The 21,731-nt window shown below is 46.7% G+C and overlaps 1 protein-coding gene across 1 annotated transcript; it reads left to right on the forward strand.

Moving 5' to 3' along the window:
* On the forward strand, nt 1-20,636 carry aass (aminoadipate-semialdehyde synthase). The gene is made up of 24 exons (XM_070971368.1): nt 1-97; nt 1,108-1,338; nt 1,456-1,632; nt 2,616-2,700; nt 3,090-3,157; nt 3,247-3,393; nt 3,507-3,585; nt 4,930-5,057; nt 5,822-5,970; nt 6,859-6,981; nt 7,895-8,006; nt 8,207-8,266; nt 8,471-8,538; nt 11,817-11,938; nt 12,055-12,184; nt 12,565-12,675; nt 13,063-13,171; nt 13,622-13,762; nt 13,962-14,129; nt 14,943-15,038; nt 15,620-15,735; nt 17,337-17,425; nt 17,523-17,699; nt 18,559-20,636. Exons 2-24 carry the CDS (start codon nt 1,120-1,122, stop codon nt 18,675-18,677), a joined length of 2,793 nt encoding a protein of 930 aa, XP_070827469.1. The 5' UTR covers nt 1-97; nt 1,108-1,119; the 3' UTR covers nt 18,678-20,636.
* The last annotated feature ends 1,095 nt before the right edge of the window (nt 20,637-21,731 follow it).

Below are 21,731 nucleotides of genomic sequence, written 5' to 3' on the forward strand. Positions count from 1 at the left end.
GTGTGTGTGAGAAGCTTGGTTGTGAGGTTCGTCTCACCTCTGTGTGACTCTCCGGTGTTGTCGGTGAACCGTCGTCACAGTTTCTCGGCCCAGAAAGGTGAGTTCGACCTGGCAGCAGCTTCACGAGCAGCTAATTGTATTATCGATCAGTGTATCGATACATATACAAGTATACAAGTTATACCGGTGACTTATTGGTGACCAGATCCCGGAACTGACCCATGTGGTTACAGTCGGTTGAACCCGGACAGACACTACGAGCCAAAATCAACACCGAACTCCATTAACATGTTTACAGATCTAAGGTCTGTGTCTGCGGGGTTCAGGACTGACTTCACACTGATTGTTGCTCTACTTTACTGTCCGTTATTGTATTTATCAGGTTTCATGTGACTGTCACCTATCAATCCTACTACATATTCACTGTATAGATCATTTAGAAACCTCTGATGAAGTGGTTCGTAGTTTTGTTGGCGTAGTTCAGATACGGCGGGTTCAGGTTTCCTGTACAACCAGTGGTCGCCAGCCTGGGGGTCAAGACCCCTCCAGTACTTTCAAGAAACATCTGAGGGTTTAGAGGTTTAAAGGAATAGCTCGACATTTTGGGAAATGTATTTATTTGCTTTCTTGCCGAGAGTTCGATGATGATTCAACTGTCATGTCTGTAAACTTTACTAGCTGCTAGCTACATATTAAGCTAACCGGCTGTAGCGTTAGCTGTTAGCTTCAGCCGGCTAGCTCAGCTTAATGTGAAGACTGGGTAACTGATGGTGTGTCGTAACTTTACTGCAGCTCTGTCGCAGCAGGTTTTTCCTGACCAAGCCACCTGTTTCTCAGCAGCACTCTCCCAGCAGCAAACTTTGCTTGACCTCTGACCTCTGTCCTCTGTCATACTTTCCACTGGCTGTCAAGTTGTAGTTCCTGTTTTGTCAGAGGGTCAAACATACAAAATACATGTATGAAGCTCTCACATGTCCATGAAATGTTTTGCAGTATTACTGAGCTTTGCCTGATTGCATGGAACAGTTCGCATCGCTCCCGGGCCGACATGTTTGATAGATGCGGCGTGCTCAGCAGTCTGTGGCTCCATGTCTTTGTCCTGAGCAGGGGGGTGACACCATGTTCAGACTCCTCCGTCATCAAGGTAAGAGGACGCAGAGCTGCCTCGCAGGCCAGCGGCGCTATGAGCACCACAGGGCCATCGTGGCCATCCGCCGTGAGGACATCAACCCGTGGGAGAGGAGGGCGCCGCTGGCCCCTCGCCACATCAGAGAGCTCACCAACGCCGGCGTTAAAGTCCTGGTCCAGCCATCCAACCGCAGAGCCATCCACGAGAAGGTGAAGTGCTGAGCAGAGTCTGAGGCAGCGTTTTGTTCATTTCACGTGTTAATTACGACTGCAGGTATTCGAGCTTTGACTCTGCCCGCCGTCTAACTCGGCCTGTCCTGTTTTCAGTTCTACATGAGGGCGGGGGCCGTCATCGAGGAGGACATATCGGAGGCGTCTCTGATAATCGGCGTGAAGAGGCCGCCGGAGGAGAAGGTGATTCCCAGGAAGACGTACGCTTTTTTCTCCCACACCATCAAGGCTCAGGAGGCCAACATGGGGCTTCTGGATGACCTGCTGAAGAAGGTGAGAGCGCTCAAAAGACCCCTGAAGGTTCCCTCAGTGCGCCTGACTGTGCTGCAGCGTACTCACCTGGCCACAGGTGACTGATGGTGGCTGTGCTTTAGTAAGAAACTTCTTTCGCAAAATTTGGAAGCTTATCACCAAGTGAATCTGCAAGATTGAAGGATTTATTTATTATTTTTGCTGTGTGTTGCATTCTGGGACATGTAGTTGTCATTATTATACGCTGACTCCCAGCTTGACAAACTGTGTAAAACACAACATTTTTATTATCTTTTGAGTACGTTTACATGCACCTGAATATCTCAGACTGCTCAGAGAGGCTGGTGTTAACATCCATCAGTGATCTGATCTCAGGTGGATGCTCTCAGAACAGGACAGGTGTGATGGACTCAGGATCCACTGAGACCTGATCGTTCAGACCGCTTTCAGAGGTGGTCTGGGAGGCTTTGCTCTTTAAGCTCTCTTACCTGCCAACATCAGCAGCAGGTGTTTCCCAGGCTCCTCCATAGAAATGCCCTCTGCAACGAATTCAAAATTATTTAGTCGTTCTTTTAAATCCTGCAGATGTTGGACATGAAGTAAAGACAGTTTGTCTCAGTGTGCTGGCTGCAAACAGAAGGATGTGTTTGATTACAGAGCAGGTGCAACCTGGTCAATGCAGACGTGTGGAGACTCACATGCAGCAGAGGGCTGGACGTGAATGTCCTGGGTGACACCTCAGATTCAGCAGTGCTCCCAAACAGCTCAGCCAGAGATGGAAATAATGAGCTCAGGCCCAAAAAATCCAGATTCACAGGGAGACGAACAGCTGCCTGTGAGCCTGTTTGTCTTTATTATGCTGAGATGAAGTCAAATTAGATTCAGTCTGTCTCCACGATGATGCACGACAGCAGCTTTGTCTTGTGTCCTGCAGCTGATGACTCAGATCTGTAGATCTGTCTTCCTCCTCCAGGACGATAACGAGATGAATTTTGTTTTCTCAGGAGGTTCGTCTGATCGACTACGAGAAGATGGTTGACGCTAACGGCTACCGGATCGTAGCGTTCGGTCAGTGGGCCGGCGTGGCAGGTATGAAAACGCCCTCAAACCACAAACTTTGAGGTGGTCTGGCTCACGTCGGGGTCTTATCCAGGTCTAAAGATACCTGTGCAGTTTAAGTCCACCAGCTCTGCTTTTCTAGTTCACACGTTAAGCTCTGATCATGGCCGGAGGCCACGAGGCCGCCTGTGAAGGCCGGTGAAAGCTTCTATCAGCAGCTCCGTCCTTTGTTTGCATGCTGTGGTCTTCTGGCACATCGTGAGGACACACGTGTGTGAAGCCATAAGATTACATCTGCATTAAAGCAGGAATTCTGTGATCAGTGAGGCATCACAGCAGTTACAGTCAGATGTTCGTGGTGTTTTTTGATCAGGACTTATATCAGAGTCATATGTAATCAGTGAAGCCTCTCTCTGTAGGAATGATCAACATCTTGCACGGACTCGGGCTGCGCTTCCTGGCTCTGGGACACCACACGCCCTTCATGGTGAGAGAGCGTCTGACCGTTTATCCTCCACATCATGAAAGCAGCTTCCTGTGTTCTTACCCACCACTTCCTGTCTCTGCTGCTCACAGCACATCGGCATGGCTCACAACTACAGGAACGTCAGCCAGGCCATCCAGGCAGTGAGGGATTGTGGGTATGAGATCTCCATGGGGCTCATGCCCAAATCAATCGGCCCCGTGACGTTCTGTTTCACCGGCACCGGAAACGTCTCCAAGGTACGGCAAAGTTTAAAAAACACACTCACGCCTACAGTCAGTGTCCTCCAGAGAGCCTACAGTCAGTGTCCTCCAGAGAGGACGTTCATCATGCTCCTGTGTCCGTCCTGCAGGGAGCCCAGGACATCCTCAACGAGCTTCCCGTCGAGTATGTGGAGCCGCACGAGTTGAAGGACGTCTCTAGATCAGAAGGTAATCCTGAATGTCAACCGGCGGCCCGTGGCCCACATCAGGCCCGCCAAAGCCTCATACCCGGTCTGCAGAACATCTGAAGTTAGTCACCAGTGAAGACGTCCAGTCCGTCCTGAGAGGGGTCGTAGATTAGCTCCACAGTTTATCTGTTTGAAGGAGTCAGATTATTGCCCAGCTTCACCCTCTCTGCTCTGCAGACCCTCCGTCGAGCTGCTCGGCTCTCAGGAAGCGTCACCTGGGTTTTTTTTCCATTGGCCGGCTGTTCAATTGAGTCTCAAACTCAGGTTTCCTGGTTCCTGAAGAGGAGTTTTTATTGAGATCAGGACTCGTTCGTTGGTGGTTGAACCGTGTGTTTGTTCTGGGATGACTTCACCTTCATGGAGGGCTGAGAGCATCTCTTAGTTATCGTGATGGATGTTCCGTCTCTGTTCACACTGATATGAGTAAAAGGCTAATTAGGCCTAAATAAATGTGCTTTTCTTCATGTTTTTATGTCCGGGCCCCTTACATTTGAAAACTGAAGGTCGCCTGTGCTGAGCCTGAAACGTTTGATGATCCGTCTGCAGCTGTAACCGATATGTTCGTGTTTGGGCCGCTGGATCAGATGTGAACAGACTGCAGTTCCACTCTGCTGACAGCCAATCAAAACACAGAACACTGATGTCACGGGGCAGCACACACACCGGTCGGAAAGTTGTTGGCTGGATGAAAATGAAGTCAGAAATGGGCCACAAGATCAAAAATGTGTTAACATGCTAATATTAGCGATTAGCCTCAAGCAGTGCTAATGCGGTGCATTAATGGCGGCTGTGGCTCAGGAGTTAGAGCGGTCGTCCGCCTGTCAGGAGGTCGGTGGTTCGATCCCTGGACTCGGTAGTCCACATGTTGATGTATCCTTGGGCAAGATACTGAACCCTGTTGGCATGCTAACTCCAATTGTACGAGGTTAAAGTTTCAGCTGGCTAAATGTTACTTTGTGCTATCGTTAGCATGGTTAGCAACGTGCACATATTCAACATTTTAACACACATGATGGACTTAATTCAAATCCATGACAGGACACTAAAAGCACCATGTGTGGAGCTGTATGTTGTTGTTGTTGTTGTTGTTGTTGTTGGAAAAATGACCAGTTTCTACAGCTTACACATCCAGGTGTGACCTGCAGGTCAGGTAAGCTTGATCAGCTTGAACGGGAAGCGTTGAATTTCAGACCATCAGGGCCGTCGCTGGTGATTGACTGGACCAGCGCTTTATACGACACTGAAAAACAGGACGTGTCGGCTCTGACTATTGACTGGAGCGCTCGTGGTCACAGCAGGTTGTTGTTTGTCCTTTCCTCTTCAGATATGACCAAAGTGTACGCCACCGTTCTGAGCCGACACCACCACCTGATGAGGAAGAGCGACGGCATTTATGACCCCATGGAGTACGAGAACCACCCGGAACTGTACACCTCGCACTTCAGGACCAGCGTGAGTCCGCTCCCATCATCCCCAGCATTCATGGCGCTTCTTGTGCAAACTCCCACCTGCTCCTGTCAGTCGCTCAGAGGCCTCGTCCTCTATTTCAGTCACCGGCGCAAACAGCTGCCGGCCGGCTGGACGGCGTTTTCAGGCACGCTTCACGTGGCAGGTTTTACACGGCGCTGATCCCCTTTAGCTCTGCTGACTGTCATCACAGTCTGACTCACAGAGAGAGAATCAGTACATCAACCTGATCAATAATCATCACATAACAAGAACATGTGGCAAAGGAACAGGATTTTTATTCATGTAGAAAAACACACATTTTCTTTTTATTGCAACCAGCAATCATATATTTTTGCTTAAATTGTACCTTTTTTTTGTAAATTTCTGCTGATTGGCTGATTGATTGAGCTAGTGGTTCATGTTTCTGTTGACCTGGCCCGGTCTGGCTCGGGTCCTGACCCGGTCCTGGCTCGGGTCCTGGCTCGGGTCCTGACCCGGTCCTGCCTCGGGTCTTGGCTCGGGTCCTGGCTCGGGTCCTGACCCGGTCCTGGCTCGGGTCTTGGCTCGGGTCCTGCCTCGGGTCTTGGCTCGGGTTCTGAGTCTTGGTTACGGCCAGTGAACTGCCTTTCCACCAAACTTCACTCTAAGCCGTCGTGTGCTGCCAGCCTTTAGTCTCCACCTCTGGGACAGTCCGCCATCTTGGCTGTCCCTCTGTAAAGAGCTGTGAGTGCACTGCCTCCGTTAACATGTCGTCATCTTAACTTCAGGTGGCGCCCTACACAACCTGTCTGATCAATGGCATTTACTGGGACCCCCACACCCCCCGACTGCTGCGACGACTGGACGCCCAGAAGCTGATGAGACAGCCCAAAGACGTGTTCATGTCCACTGAGGGATCGCCGGTGCTGCCTCACAAGTAAGAGCTCGGGCTGTTTCTCCTCCTCTCCACCCGCTCCTCCCCCTCCTGTCTCTAATCATGCAGAGTCATCCGGGTCCTTGAACGCATCACCGATGCATTCGCCTCAAACTGATGCGCCTTTGCCTCAGCTCGTGTCGCTCAGAGTGAACTCACCTCCGTCAGTTTAGTCTCTACGTTTGTGCGCTGAACGCTGCAGTCACCGCACCTGCCGTGAGGTGAGCTGGAGTTCTGTGACTGGTCAGTGGTGACAGTGGTAGGAGAACATGTCCCGCTCCATGTAGGACGCTCTGACAGCACTGAGCAGCTCCTTCAGCTGCAGGCTGCTTCACCCACAGCGTGTGAAGGAGAGATGCTGCAGCTCCTTCTGCCTCCTGCTGCTGCTGTCAGCCTTAACAGTCAGCACTGCTCGCTGCAGACTCCCAAACTGACTCAGACCTCCGCACTGTGGGATGAAGGAAGGATTATCTTAACTTATCTTAAATCCTTGGTGAGTTCCTTTATTAAATGAACCAAATGAACCAGCAGTGTCCACGTGGATGACATGAGGCGTGTAGAAACAGGAAAGCTGCTGTCGCGTTAAATCACATCAGAAAACAGGGCTGTCCGTATACTTTTGGCCATATGGTGTGAGAACAGCGGCGCTTCCTTTCAGTTTGCTCGTCCATTCAGTATTTTCTCCAGGGAATAATCAGCCCCACGGAGCAGCAGCTCTGCCTCTGACCTGGCGCTCTGACGGCTGAACGTCTCCTCAGGTGAATGGATGGGAGCGCGGCGCGTCACCTGCTGTGTCTCCACAGGGGTCGAAAGCCACCTCTTTATCTCCAGCCGTGTTCATCCCGCCGCTCTCTGAACTCTTCCCACGCTGTCTCTTCTCTCTCTCCGCAGACTGCTGGCCATCTGTGACATCTCAGCTGACACCGGAGGCTCCATCGAGTTCATGAATGAGTGCACCACCATCGACAAGCCGTTCTGTATGTACGACGCCGACCAGCACATAGATCACGACAGGTACGCCGCCCGCATCCCTGACCTGTGTCTTTCACACGCCGCCGGCACGTTTCTGTTTGTGTTTCCTTGCTGTTTCTCTCCTCTGACCTGCAGGTCAACATTTCAGCTTTTATTATTCTGGGCTGCAGAAACGTTCTCTCCTGCTGCAGCAGTGTGGACGTGTCGCTCTTCATTTATCGTTTAATGGCTTCAGATTGGTCTCATTTTCTTTTTATTTACTGTTTTTAAACTTGTGGTCTTTTATATAATTCTTACTCTCAGTTGATATAATTCTCTATAATTCTCATTCTTCAGTTTTCCTGTTTAAACGAGGGTTTCCTGGTTAAATCAGAGCTTTTCAGACGAAGCTGTTCAACACGCGTCGCTTTGTTTGACCTGCTGAATGCGTCGTAAAGGGATTTGAGGATTTAAAGGATTATTTGTCATTTTCACCAACAGTTTGTGGATTTGACATGAAATATGAAATATATATAATATCAAATTTTGATTACATAGCTGGAGTTTTTAGTAGTTTAACGATGGGGTGGCGCTGATCCTTCGTAATCCTGCACCCTCTGATGGAGTCCTGCAGGGTGGGGACACCACTCTGTGGGGCTCTTCAGTCCTTTCAGTATCGTAACCTTTGACCTTGTGCATGACCCGTTCAGAAACATCCCTCGATGCCACATCTGTCCCTTGTTTTCACCGCTGACAGCTAACCTGTCCTGTATATTTACTGCCAGACGTCCTGCTAAGCTTTTCCTCCGATCTGTTCGCATTTGCCGTCGCTCTGACCAATCAGCAGTGTTTCTGACTCCACCTTTAAGTTCTCGATCGAGCTCCTCATCAGAGCGGCGATGCCTTCGCTCTGCTGGTGATGTCCACAAGGTTTGAACTCCCGTCATTGATCTTTATTCTGTCTCTGGCCCGGCAGCGTGGAGGGAAACGGGATCCTCATGTGCTCCATCGACAACCTTCCCGCTCAGCTGCCCATCGAGGCCACGGAGTACTTCGGGGACCGGCTCTTCCCCTACATCTGGGAGATGGTAAGACGGTTTGAGGCTCCAGGTGAGGCGAGCACATCTGGTGTTTTCGCTCGCGCCTTGCTCTGTGCTGCTTTCTGACTTATGGTTTCTGAGTTTGCTGCGGGAGAGCGCTGCATCAGGTTTAACCGGAGGCAGTAAACAAAACCCCGACAGACCAGACTCGTTTGTCTTTTGTAAACTCGGTGTTCTGTCGTCATCAGCTGCCTTCAGACGCCACCAGACCGCTGGAAGAAGAGGACTTCAGCCCGCAAGTCAGAGACGTAAGTGAAACGTGTTGTAGCCGAGGTTTATTCTCCAGGGAGGATGAAAATGATTCAGGGTTCGATTCTCCAGAGGACATGTTTTTAGAAAAACGCCATGCTCTCCACAGCCTTCAGAAGCTGCCATCTTTATGTGCAAATGGATGAAAATGATGACTTATTCTGTAAGATTTAATGTCGGCTTTTTAAATTGTTGTTCTGAAGGCTGTCATCACCTCAAACGGAGTGCTCACCCCCAAGTTTGAATACATCGAAAAGCTTCGAGAGAGAAGGTAAGATTTAGTTCAGACTGCAGCGTCGGGTAGGAAAGTGAAGTCTTTGTAGAGTGTGTGGCACTTTCTCATCGGAGTTATTCATAAAAATGTAAAAAAAGCATCACTTTGGCACACACCTGTTCCACCTGTGAGTGAATGCAGCCAGTCTATGGATGAAATGTCCACAGATTACGAGACAGGTAACGTCTGCATTCTGTCTGTCATGTAGCTCACCTGTAGGGTTTTATCATTACAGTCAGTAGTGATATTTGTGCTTTAGTCTCCAGTTGTTGCTGTTTTCCCGCCTTAACTCATCCTCTTGTAGCCTTGCAGTTTGTGTTTTAGTGCCCTCGAGTGCTGAAAACTGGACTGGTAGCGACTAACAGTCACCTTGTGGTTGTTCCTGCACAGTGCTGCCCTCTGGTGTCTGCTGTGCCAACCTGCCTCTGCATTAACACCTTGCATGGCTAGCGTGCTAATAGGCCACAGCTGCTAGCCACCGTCAGACTCTGGACCTTTGGGTATTGAGGGTAGAAACATCTTTTCTTCTCACTTTACATACAAACCGCCGTCACCCCTTCTGTCACATCCGTCTGTCCTACTTCATCCCGTTTTGGCCTTTAGTTCTTCAGTTTGTGCCGCTTCACCGGAGTCAGACGAGAAGATAAATACCAGGTTAATTTTCGCGCATTAGGAGATCTAAGATGAGTTTAGCCTAGCTTAGCACAAAAGCTGAAGGTGGAGGGAAACTGCTAGCCTCTCGCTGTTGAAAGGAAAAATGGCAAAATGTCGCCATCACTGACTCTTACATCTAAATAAGGTCCTGAAGAGTGCTAGCATGTACTGGTTAGCTCATGCTAGCATGCTAACACCCGAAACTAAGATGGCGACCACGGGAAACATTCCCCGTGAAACTTCAGCATGTTAACGTTGTCTTTGTGGGCGTGTTAGCATGCTGGTGTTAGCATCTAGCTAATGTGCTGTCACAGAGCTGCTAGCATGGCTGTAAGCTGTTATCGTTGTTTCCCTGGCTAACATGTTAGCAACATGCTAGCGCTATAGATTGCGTTAGGTTAGCCTTGAAGCCCTGAAGCTTTAAACACGATTGGTCACCTGACAGACAGTCGAGGATCCTTCTTCGCAGATGGATGTCAGCCACCATTTTTGTGTCGTTTACTCGTGATGGAGTTAGCAGTTGCTAAGCTAAGCTAAACAGGTCCTCACTCTGGACGCACAGAGATGAAACTGATCTTCTCTGCTGACTTTCTATAAAACAAGATAAATCGTTCATCTGCATGTTCATACTTTTCTTGTAATCTGTGAAATCTCCATCAGCGTTCAGTTCCCAGTTTTTATCTTTTTAATCTGCTTTGATTAATTTCTCAGGCTCTCTTCTGTTAATTGATTACACGTTTCTTCTTCTACCGCCTTCACGCCTTATCTGCTGCTTCAGTGTTGCTCCTGTTGCATTTTAATGAGCATTTCAAACCTCTTATGGTACAGTAATAATGTTTGTTTCTTCACATTATTAATATTCAGGCTCAGTGCAGATTTGCTCCTCAGCGGTTCCATAAACAGCTTGCTGGAGGAGATTTTATCTTCTTGAGTCAGAACACTCATATTTAGGCCATCTCTAAGACTTGATGAGTTCTCGCTAATTGTACTATTTTTCCAGACAAGCCACCAAATCTTAATCCTTTTGTTTGAGTCGGCTCCTTAAGATATGTAAACCGAGTGAGAAAGCCTCCTGAGGGAACGTCTCTCCTTTCTTTTTTAATTAAGAAGACGATGCTCGGCGGCGGGTCGACCCCCGGTCAGACCTCCAGTCGCCCCGCCGCCACTCGTGCATGTGCGCCACATCGCATCCAATTAGGCCAAAGCTAACGAGCCCAGGCCTCTGACTCCGGGGGATTGAGGCGGGTGGTGGTGGCTGGTGGTGGGATATTAATGTCACAGGTCACTCGGGGTGACACCTCTGTTATGGTGTTGTTGTTGTTGTTGTGATCCAGCATGCAGAATCACACACTTCTTAACCGAATGCAGCACTCGGAGGCTCTCGCTTTAATTAAAAAAGCTTCCTGGACTCGCTGTGATTCATTTAATTTAATCGGCTCTTTATTCAGTTTGAAGAATACTTCACGTCGCGTAGGTGTTCCTTCATAAAGCTTGTTAATAGGAAAAACATTATTCAAGAAATGTATTAAATATGTCATTAAATATTTAAACATGCTCATTATCATTTGGTATTACTTTAACATCACTGATAGTTTAAGTTCAGAAATATTAAAATTAATAAATGTAAGTATATTAATTACATTTTATTTTTACTTGTAACTTGTAAAGCAACAAAACTTATTTTTATTTATTCATTTATTTTATTTTTTGACTCATTATTTAAAAAATATTTGTGGATGACTGCCTCCACATGATCCTCCTTCTCCTCCCGTCCCAGCCTGCCTTCCTCCTCCTCCTACTCCTCCTCCTCCTCCTCCTCCTCCTGTCCTGGTCCTGGTCCTGGTCCTGGTCCTGGTCCTGGTCCTGGTCCTGGTCCAGGCCAGATCCTCATCAGTCACACTGATACTGATCGATTCAGTTCGATCAGCGAAGTCTCGCTTCCACTTTGACTTTGCACACGTTGGGTTGTGATGACGAAGGTGTGATTAGCTTCTTTATAAACAGCAAACATTTAAAGTGACAGTAAAAGAAAACACTGCTGTCGTGAACTGATTCTTTCAGGGTTTTCAAAGACCTCTGAAAGGTTTAGGGTTTATTAGATGAAGTGTTGCAGTGTTAGAAAAAACGATTTCAAAGGAAGTTGTGATTTTAATTGTTTTAGTAATATTAGTACAAAACAAGTGGAAGCAGATTTTTTATTTAATTTAAGTGCATTTCAGGGATTCTTCACCACTTTCGTCTGTTAGATTTGCTTTTCTCGTTCAAAAAAATGTCAAGAGAAACCTTAAACTGAAAATAGACGAAAGCAGAAAACAAAATGTGTGAAGAGTCGAAGTGGAGTGGCTGATTTTACCTGTGGGGGACTTGACTGGTTTCCATCCAAACGTCCTTTTTAAGAACGAATGAAGTGATTCAATCTTGTTTAATTTAAGTCCTGACTTTCTTTGTGGTTCTTCCATCTTCAAAAACTCAAGTTCTTTGTCCAAATTCTGAAATTCTGTGTCGCTGAGTGTTTAACGTCTCAGCCTGTCGGATGGACACGCAGTGACTTGACCCGCTCAGGTGTGAAGTGTTGAGTTTTTATGACGTGGCTCTGATTGGCCGTCTCTGGTGTCCTTCAGAGAGAAGGCTGAGATCATGAAGAAGAGCGGGATGAAGCGAGTTCTGCTGCTGGGCTCGGGATACGTCTCCGGGCCCGTGGTCGAGTATCTGACTCGTGACAAGAGGACTCAGGTCACTGTGGGTGAGTCATGACGTCACGTGTTATCTGAAATGTGCGACAACGTGATCACAGTTCAGAGGCTCGTTTCACATCTCAGAGTCTTCATGTGATAAACAAACGTCTCTGCTCGTGTTCAGCGTCGGTGCTGCTGAAGCAGGCGGAGGAGCTGGCGGCCAAGTATCCCAACACCATCCCCATCACGCTGGACGCCGGCAGCCAGGAGCGACACCTCGACGCTCTGGTCCAAGATCACGACTTGGTCATCAGGTACAGCATGAGGACAACGCCTAGCTGTTAAACTGTTCAATATGTGGACGGATGAAAGTCATCTTTGTCCAAACATCAGACATTTGAGGGCAGGTGGTTCATTCTGGTCAATATAATCAAGAGATTTCCTTTTATCTTTAGCTTCTCTGTTGTCATCTTTTAATTGATCCGGTTATTTTTAGGTAAATTGTTCACTTGGCCACACCCCAAAAGGAGGCAGGGCCTAAAAAGGGGGACACTGTCCTTTTGGCCACACCCCCAAAATGAGGCGGGGCCTAAAGGACAGTGTCCTGGGCCACTGTCTTGTCCTGAAGTCATGTTTTGCTGTATTGTGATGAATAAATGAACCGCTGACTTCACTTCCTCCCTCTGACCCTCAGCATGCTGCCGTACTCGTTTCACCCACTCGTCGCCAAACACTGCATCAACAGGAAGGTGAACATGGTGACAGCCAGCTACCTGAGTCCTGCCATGAAGGAGCTGCAGAGCAGGTGATGAGCAGAGGTGGAGCAGGAGGGATGTACAGGTGCTCAGGTTGACTGTGAGGTGAAGCTTCTCTGTGCTCACCTGAAGTCTTAGAGAAACATGCAATCCAATCACGGTCCAGTATCCAGCTGACAGGTTCATCCAGGTCACAGGTGGAGACGGAGACGTCTAGCGCCCAGCTGTTAAACTCTGAAGAGTTTGGACTTTTCATTGAGGGAGAAGGATGAGATTTAATGTTCAGAACAGTTTAGTATCCTCAGCAACGCGTTTTCATGTGTTTTAAAACATGTCTCAGATGGAAGAGGGACGTTTCTCTGTGTGATCTTAAACTGTGTGTGTGTGTGTGTGTGTGTGTGTGTGTGTGTGTGTGTGTGTGTGTGTGTGTGTTTCAGCGCGGAGGAGGCAGGCATCACCATAGTGAATGAGATGGGACTGGACCCGGGTATCGACCACATGCTGGCCATGGAGTGTATCGACCAGGCCAAGGCAGACGGCTGCACTGTGAGTCAGCTGTGTGTGTGTGTGTGTGTGTGTGTGTGTGTGTGTGTGTGTGTGTGAGATAACGACTGTTTGAACAGACTGACAGTCCACACGTTGACGTTTCTTTGTTCCACAAACAGACGACGTCACACGGTCAGACATGAGCTGATGTGGTGTGTTTTCAGAACATGAGTGTGTGTTACCTTTGACTGCCCACATAATCAGACCACAGTCACACCTCCACAGGTGCGTTAGCACAGCCAAGGTTGTCTGCTGATATGAGCTCAGGGTCAGAGGTCAAGTTTCCGTCCAGACGTCTGCAAACAAAGTGAGAGTTAATGTGTGTCTGTCCACTGCTGCTCCGAGAGTCGGTTCATCAGCAGTAGTTCTCCACTCGGGTGTCGTGTGAATCAGATGTGAAGCAGCTAATTGATGACGTTGATTGACAGCGTGATTGACGGTGTCGTTCAGGTGGAGTCCTACAGCTCGTTCTGCGGAGGCCTTCCTGTCCCCGAGTGTTCAGACAATCCTCTTCGCTACAAGTTCAGCTGGAGTCCGTACGGCGTCCTCCTCAACACCATCAGCCCAGCCATCTTCCTCAAAGACAACCAGGTACGGAGGCCTCAAAGGACCAGAAATGACTCAAAATGTCTTTTCTGTGAATTTGTTCCATGATGACAGGGCTGTAAATCGTGTGTGTTTGTGTGCGTGCGTGTGTGTGTGTGTGTGTGTGTGTGTGTGTGTGTGTGTGTGTGTGTGTGTGTGTGTGTGTGTGTGTGTGTGTGTGTGTGTGTGTGTGTGTGTCATTCAGGTGGTGAGCATCCCGGCAGGTGGCACTCTGATGGACTCCTTCATCCCGATGGACTTCCTTCCCGGGTTCAACCTGGAGGGATTTCCGAACCGCGACAGCACCAAGTACAGCGAACCTTACGGCATCCAGACGGCACACACACTGATCAGAGGAACACTACGCTTCAAGGTACTGCACACACACACACACACACACACACACACACACACACACACACACACACACACACACATACACACACACACACACACACACACACACACACACACACACACACACACACACACACACACACATACACACACACACACACACACACACACACACACGCACACACACGCACACACACGCACACAGCCTTCCTATTGGCTGTCAGCAGTGACATCAGGCACATTATCGATCAATCTGTCATTTTCTCTGTTAATCAGTTAATCGTTTTGTCTGTGAAATGTAAGAAAGCAGTGAGAGTGTTGAAAATGAAAGCAGGTGAGCATTCATCTTCTGCTGATCTGCTAATCGATCGAGCGTTTCTTCCAGCTGGAATGTTGATTTGCTCCTTGTGTGCCGGAGAAAAGGCGCCGTCGTGTCTTTTCTGCTCTGAAACGACGAGCAGATGAGCTCCGTACTCGCAGCCGTTGTGTCTGGGCAGAAATCCGGTCGTGGGCTCTGACGCAGACACGGCGTGTAAAATACGAGTTGACGGGGTGAAGATCGTACCTGCGACGCTCGCAACGGCATCACGTTCGAGAAAACACTTTGCTCTGACCCGCACGAACGCCGCCTGACGGCTTCACTCGACGTGACGTCCGACGGCGTTTCGCTGCCGTCCTCGAGCGCAGACGAGCGAGGAGAAAGAAAGCAGCAACAGCCTGAAATTCAGATTTGAGCTTCGGACTCTGGACAGTTTGTGCACATGATTTGTCTCAGCGTCTGTCTGTCTCTTGAACTGTGACTCAGTCGAGCTCTCGTTTCGTCCCACAGGGCTTCTGCACGGCCATGAGCGGGTTCGTCAAACTGGGCCTGATCGACAGCGAGCCATGTCCCATGCTGCACCACTCCGCCTCTCCTGTCTCCTGGGTGAGAAGCGTGATGAACTCCTGCTTCATTCAGGCGTATGACACGAGCTGTTTCGCAGCTCCTCCACTTGAAGCGTCTGACGGTGGAAGTGGGTCTGCTGAAGAGTCTATTACTGTCAATAGCTGCTTGTCAACATCAAGGCTGCAGCGAGCCAAGGCTTCCTGACACTCATGGGAATTTATAGCACATAATTTTTCTCCTCTTTTATGTTTTCGACACCAAAGACAAACACAAAGTTGCACGTTCAGAATGTGTTTCAGGAATCAAAGCACGATTAGAGATTTTAAATCTGTCCACTCAAACACATTCTTTTTAGATCTGGAAATGAGATGCAAAGAAAAATGGATAAATGCCCTGGAGCCTCCTCAAAGGTTAATGTCGCTGTTTCTGAAAGTGTTTAATCCCCTGTATTCAAAGAGGGAGACAGTTAAGGAGATGAAGAGGAGCTTTAGGACGCAGTGTGTCAGCTACAGAGGACCTAACAAGGAACTAGGAGACAGACAAGGAGCTCAAAGTGTTTGAATGAGTCTTTGAGGTACGGAGGACCTGAAAGGACAAACTGTGCTCTGTCCTCTCTGCAGAAAGAGCTCCTCTGTAAGCAGCTGGGATTGTCCTCTTCCATCTCCAAAGAGGCCTTTGAAGAAGCCGTATACGAACGCATCGGGAAGGACGACGTCAGGATGGACAACCTGAGATGGTGAGACAATATTTCAAAGAATGTCTGGAGAGTCGTGAACGTTCAGAGACAAAAGCAGAGAGCAGAAATTGATTTAATTTGATTATTCACAGACGACGGTCAGAGGAATTCGCTCCATGTTTTCATGTTTCTGTTTGTTTACTGTTAACATTCAGAATGAGATCAGTTTGAATATATTGATCGACTATTTGACACATTTAAAAATGTGATTTAAATCAGCCTAACCCAATCAAATCACGTGTTTTCCACGGGTCAAAAACGAGGCGGCACTTGCTGATTCTCTGCTAAGCTAGTTAGCTCTCTCAGGGATTTCGTTGGGTTTTCTCTCCATCGTGGCTGGATTTAGCTTCTGCCTCTTTCAGTTCTGTGGAAAACAAAGATGTCGGCTCACAGTTTTCAATAACAGAAAACAGCTTTAGGCACATCAGCAGCTAAGCTTGGTTTTAGCAAATGGCAACTGATTCTTCATGCATGTCAAGTTGCAGGATGTCCGGTTTTGGAGACCTTTCTTTGCAGATGATGTGATGCTGTTGCTTCCTCCGACTTTGACCTTCAGCGGCCTCTGAGAGGGTTTAAAAAGCCTTTTTTAAATGCTTCCACTGCTGTTACATTTACAAATCATCATCGTTCTTTTATTTATTGTCGGGTTTGGGTTATTTTTATTTAGTATTATTTTAAGTCAGATTTTTTCAACCACTTAAATTAAGTCGTCTCTTTGTTTTAAAATGTCTGTGTGAGTAAAATTAGATTGGATTAGATTCAACTTTATTGTCATCATGCAACACATCGACAATGAAATGCAGTTTAGCATCTAACCAGAAGTACAAATAGTCATAATATCCAAAAACATATAAATCGTAGTGCAAGTGACGTGAGGTATAAACAGTTGAGGTAGGTGCAGGTAGTGCAAGTAACTTCTATGAAACCATAAAAACATGTGCAACACGGTATAGATTAAATAATTGATGCTGTAGCAGCACCTATGCTAACCTCTTTAGTGGCTGCCATATTGATGGCCGTAGCGGTCAGTAGTTCCTCAGAAGGTGCTGATTGGTCCGTATGACTTCTCCTCAGCGTCGGCGCTGGGGGAGTTGGGCCAAGAACAAGGCCGAGGCTGCTCCTCTCCTGCACACTTTTTACTTCCCTCCCTAATGAGGACGCCTGAAGTGGTGTAGCCTGCACACTCTTCAATTTAAATCAACTTTTCCAAGGGTCTCTTCAGACCAAGGCTCCATGCTGCCATTGTTCTGCTGCCGCTGGCGGTGAAGGGAAGAGGGCCGCGCTGGCATTGAAACGTAAATTCCTCCAACAGTAAAAGTGAACTGTTGGAAACATTCCATCTGTGCTGTTAAAAGAGTAAAAAGCCAACGTGCTCGCAGCTCAAACTGAATGACTTGTTGTTCATTTATTCAATTCACCAGCAAAACAGTGACAAAAAGCAACTGCTCATCTCTTTAGACTTAGCCAAGGATGTGTGGGCCGCCACGGCGCTGCCTGGGTGTTAAAGCAGAGCAATTTTCTTTTAAAGCTTTTAAAACGGCTTTGTGAAGGTTATTCTATTGTGAGGAAAAATCTTGTTTTTGGTCTCGGTGTGTATTCAGGTTTGAAATGCTGAGCGACGAGTTGGTGCCTCACGCTGACAGCGTTCTGGCCGCTCTGGCGAAACATCTGGAAGCCAAACTCTCCTTCGGTGAGACACGAGTCCATTAAACCACCGCAAATCAGAAAAACACAAGCAGTAAATGTCACACAGCTGCAAACACTAACAACTTCTCTGCTGTGGTCAGAAAAGGGCGAGCGAGATATGATCATCTTGAGGAACGATGTCGGGCTGCGCCACCCGACCGGCGAGCTGGAGACCAAGCACATTAGCCTGGTGGTGTACGGCGACCCCAACGGCTTCTCTGCCATGGCCAAGACTGTCGGGTACCCAGCAGCCATCGCTGCTCGCATGGTCCTTGAAGGTCAGTGACACCAGTCAAAAAGTCTCTGAGATAAAAACATAGAAATCACAATAAAACAGGAACAAAAGAGAATTAAGTTTAAAGTTAAAGCTAAAGCTGCATCAGGCTGTGAACTGAGAAACTTCCTGTGGGAAAAAAAACAACTTGTTATATTGAACATTTGGAAACTGTTAGTTTATTCTGTTATCTGAGATGCTAACATTAGTTTGTCCCGTCAGAAGCTAATGTTAGTCTGTCAGGCTGTGAAGCTAACGTTAGTTTGTCCTTTCAGGCTGTGAAGCTAACATTAGTTTGTCCTTTCAGGCTATGAAGCTAATGTTAGTTTGTCAGGCTGTGAAGCTAACGTTAGTTTGTCACTCTGTGAAGCTAACGTTAGTTTGTCAGTCTGTGAAGCTAACGTTAGTTTGTCAGGCTGTGAAGCTAACATTAGTTTGTCACTCTGTGAAGCTAACGTTAGTTTGTCCTTTCAGGCTATGGAGCTAATGTTACTTTGTCAGTCTGTGAAGCTAACGTTAGTCTGTCAGTTTGTGAAGCTAACGTTAGCCTGTCAGGCTGTGAAGCTAACGTTAGCCTGTCAGTCTGTGAAGCTAACGTTAGCCTGTCAGGCTGTGAAGCTAACGTTAGTTTGTCTTGGTCCAAGAGACTGACTTTACTTTGTCCCATTTGTCTCAAAAGCTAACGTTAGTTTGTCCCTTCAGACTGTGAAGTAAATCTGAGACTGATGGACAAACTGTGTCCTCTGTGATGTCTGATCCTCAGCAGCTTCCCAGAGAGCTGAACATTTTTTCCTTTGAACAGAACTGAAAATGCCAAAGAAGCGACTCCGTTTGAACCTGAATCTGTGTTTTTCTCTCTGCAGGTGAAATCACTACGAAGGGTCTGGTGGTCCCGGTGACGAAAGAGGTCTACGGGCCGGCGCTGGCCCGACTGAAGCAGGAGGGACTTCACTTCATATCCAAGAGCACCGTGCAGGAGTAGAGCCGACGACGGCAGGGAAAATATACAGAATCCACCATATCAGATGCCTTTTTCAGCAACTTTATCCTCTTCGACAGATTCACATCAGCCGTTAGCTCACCTGCCACGGCGGAGAAAATATTAGTTTTGTTTTTTTCGTTCTATTTGTGGATGCTTTAAACCGAAAAGGCAGCTGGCGATGGTTTATCCGCAGTATAATGTTTTGGTCCTGAGTTTGGCTCAGTTTGCTCCTGTGTGCCAAACGGAAGTCGTTTCCTTGGCGTTGACGGTTTCAGAGAAAAGTTCTTCTGTGAAGACGCACAAAAGGTCGACTGATCAAACACTATTTCAGGCATTAGAAACTTAAAGCATTAGAAGCACAAACAGACTCATTAATCAGGTACTTGGCTGTGATGGTCGCTCAATTCTGACAACAAAACTAATTAAAAACCGAGAAGCTGCAGACGAGTTTTTACAGCATCTGTATCAACGCTGATTTATCTCTGGATTAATTAAAAACCAGCAGAAGGCTGCACTGACCTTCAAACTGTGACATGAGCTCACGTTAGTGTTTCTTCACACATGATGGAATAAACCACAGCAAAAAGTCCAAAATCCAGACCATAAAACACCAACAGACAGGAAGTGATGTCAGGTAGTCGGCCACTGTTAACTTCTTTGCGGTGCTTTCACTGTATGTACGTAATTTATTGAACTCAGCATCTCAAATTATTTAGAAACTAATGACACTAAAACGTTTGATTTCTCCAGCTCGTTATACAGAAATACTGATTAAAATTATTTCTTTTTGTTCTCCAACATGAAAACTTAACTCTTTTTCCTGCTTGTTTACATACGTTTAGACTCATCAAACATTGAGATAAACAATCCAGCTGACGGCTAACGTTAACGTTAGCTAGCAGCTCCTTCAGCAGTCGTGTATCTCACTGACATTGTTGTCATTGTTGTTACCTTAAATGCTCTGAAGTTCACAATAAAGTTTCATTTGCCATTTTCTGAAGCTAACGTTAGCTTGTTCTGTACGTCAGTGAAGCTAACGTTAGCATGTTTTCATGTGACTGTCCTGCAGTTCGTCAGCATCACCTGTTTCTGTAACTCGCTGTTATCATTCCACGTAAACAAGCTTACGTCTGAATATCATCCTGTTTACCAGTTTTTTACGTCACATCTGACGGGATAAACTGCTGGATTAGTCAATAATTTAAGGCTCAAAAACTGTAAAATCATTCTGATTATTTTCATTTAAGAGCAGAAACTGAATTTGTTTAACTGCTCATCTTCAGGTCAGTCATCCACAAATTTCAATCGCAGTATTCTTCCTAAAAATCTAAATCCACAAATCATCTTTCAAAGCTGTTCAGCTGACGTATGAGCGCCGCTGAAGTGACATCCGTCAAACTTGAGCTCTGATTTGAGACGTTTTAGGACAGAATACTGTATTTGTAAAGAGTATTTATTGTCTGCCAGAAATATTTATTTTATGTTTTGGGCACCTTGTAAACTGCGACGAGCTTTAAAAGGGTGAAAAAGATATTTTATGTGTACCTGAGATGTATTTTTTAAGTGACGTTCCCCCCCCACACACACACGCATGCGTGTAGTTTGTGTGTGTGTCTGCAGAAGGTTGAAACAGACGTGTGTTCTTTGATGTTTTGGTAGATTTGTAGGTTTTGACCTGAATGACAAAGACTTCCTATTTCAAAGGAAAGATTTGATCATCAGCACGTCTGTTGATCAAACATTAATATCACAGATTTTCTCTCTGAATATTGGTTTGATTTAAACATTTGAACAGTTTTTATTTTAGTCATTCGTGATCACAAACACGATCGTTTATTAAAGCTTGTTTTGATAAAACAGATTTGCTGTATGAAAATGTAAATGTGTTTTCTGGAATAAAAATCTCACTTTTATTCACTGTTTATGAAAAGATGCGTGAATAAAAGTAAGCAAATTATTACGTGTGAGTTGATTAATTCATCAGTAGTTTTTGTATCACTTTTTTAATTCACTATAATTAAAGACTTAAAGTCTTTTAATGATACTTTTGGCACCTTACAGCCTCTATAACTCTTCATTTATCTTCGGAAGTTTTCCAAAACAAAATGGAAATATAAAGGCAGTAAGTCAGTCGACAGTTAGTCAGGAAGCGGTCGCTTTGTGCTCCAGTGGTGGAAAGTAACTAAATACTATTACTCAGCTCAGGTTTTGTAAGGACTGAAGTACTCAAGTATCTGTTTTTTGTTCTTTTGTACGTCCACTTTTACTTTAAAACATGTAGATTAAACTATGCGTGCACAGTTAATTTGGGATTTTATGTGTTTTACTTGTGTACTTCTACTTTGTTCAGGTTCAAAGTACATTTTTAAATACAGAACTTTCACTTGCTTGTGCTGTAGTATTCTTTGACATACTTAAAACGTGTGAATACATCTGCTGCTGAAGTCTGACTTTAAGTTTCGAGGTGCAGATCGAGTTCACTGGATCTTGGACTTCAACAGGCGGCGTGCAAACACGTTCAGACAAAAAGACAATCGGCCTGTTGCGTCCATTGATTTGGAGGCAGCCATGCAAACTAGGCCACCGAGCAGGGGATAATTGGGCCTGTAATTATGAAAAGTCAAACATGCAAATGAAGGTGACGATCCGGCGGCCGGTCAAGATGACGTCTGGACACTTGACCTATTTTCCATCCTGAAAAGGCGCGTTTCTTCGGGAGTCTTAACCCGGATTAGCACGTGGGAAATCATTTGGAATAACCAGTTCAGTGCAGGGATTACAGCATGACTCCATGAAGGGAAATTATATAATCCACAGGTCGGACAGGAGTTCTTCATTTTCTCTGCTTCTGTTCGTCTTATGAACGCCTCCCTCCTGTCAGGGCTGTTCGCTCCGTCCCTCGTCTTTGTCGCGACCTCTGACCTTCGGCCTCCTTCCTGTCTGTCAGGCTGGCGATGGAGGAGCTGAGGCTCATTCTGCTGCCGTACGTGACTCTGGGTAAACACACCAGGCCTAAAATCCAAACACAACCCACCGTGTCAGCCGGTGTTCACT

Source organism: Chaetodon trifascialis, chromosome 10, assembly GCF_039877785.1.
Source record: "Chaetodon trifascialis isolate fChaTrf1 chromosome 10, fChaTrf1.hap1, whole genome shotgun sequence".
Classification (NCBI taxonomy): domain Eukaryota; kingdom Metazoa; phylum Chordata; class Actinopteri; order Chaetodontiformes; family Chaetodontidae; genus Chaetodon; species Chaetodon trifascialis.

What these genes read in the sequence shown, in the direction of transcription:
- aass (XM_070971368.1), top strand. Translation starts at nt 1,120, where the DNA reads ATGTTCAGACTCCTCCGTCATCAAGGTAAGAGGACGCAGAGCTGCCTC. An exon ending in GGACGTCTCTAGATCAGAAG is followed by an intron (nt 3,586 to 4,929) that starts GTAATCCTGAAT and finishes TTTCCTCTTCAG; the next exon opens with ATATGACCAAAGTGTACGCC. An exon ending in TCGCCGGTGCTGCCTCACAA is followed by an intron (nt 5,971 to 6,858) that starts GTAAGAGCTCGG and finishes CTCTCTCCGCAG; the next exon opens with ACTGCTGGCCATCTGTGACA.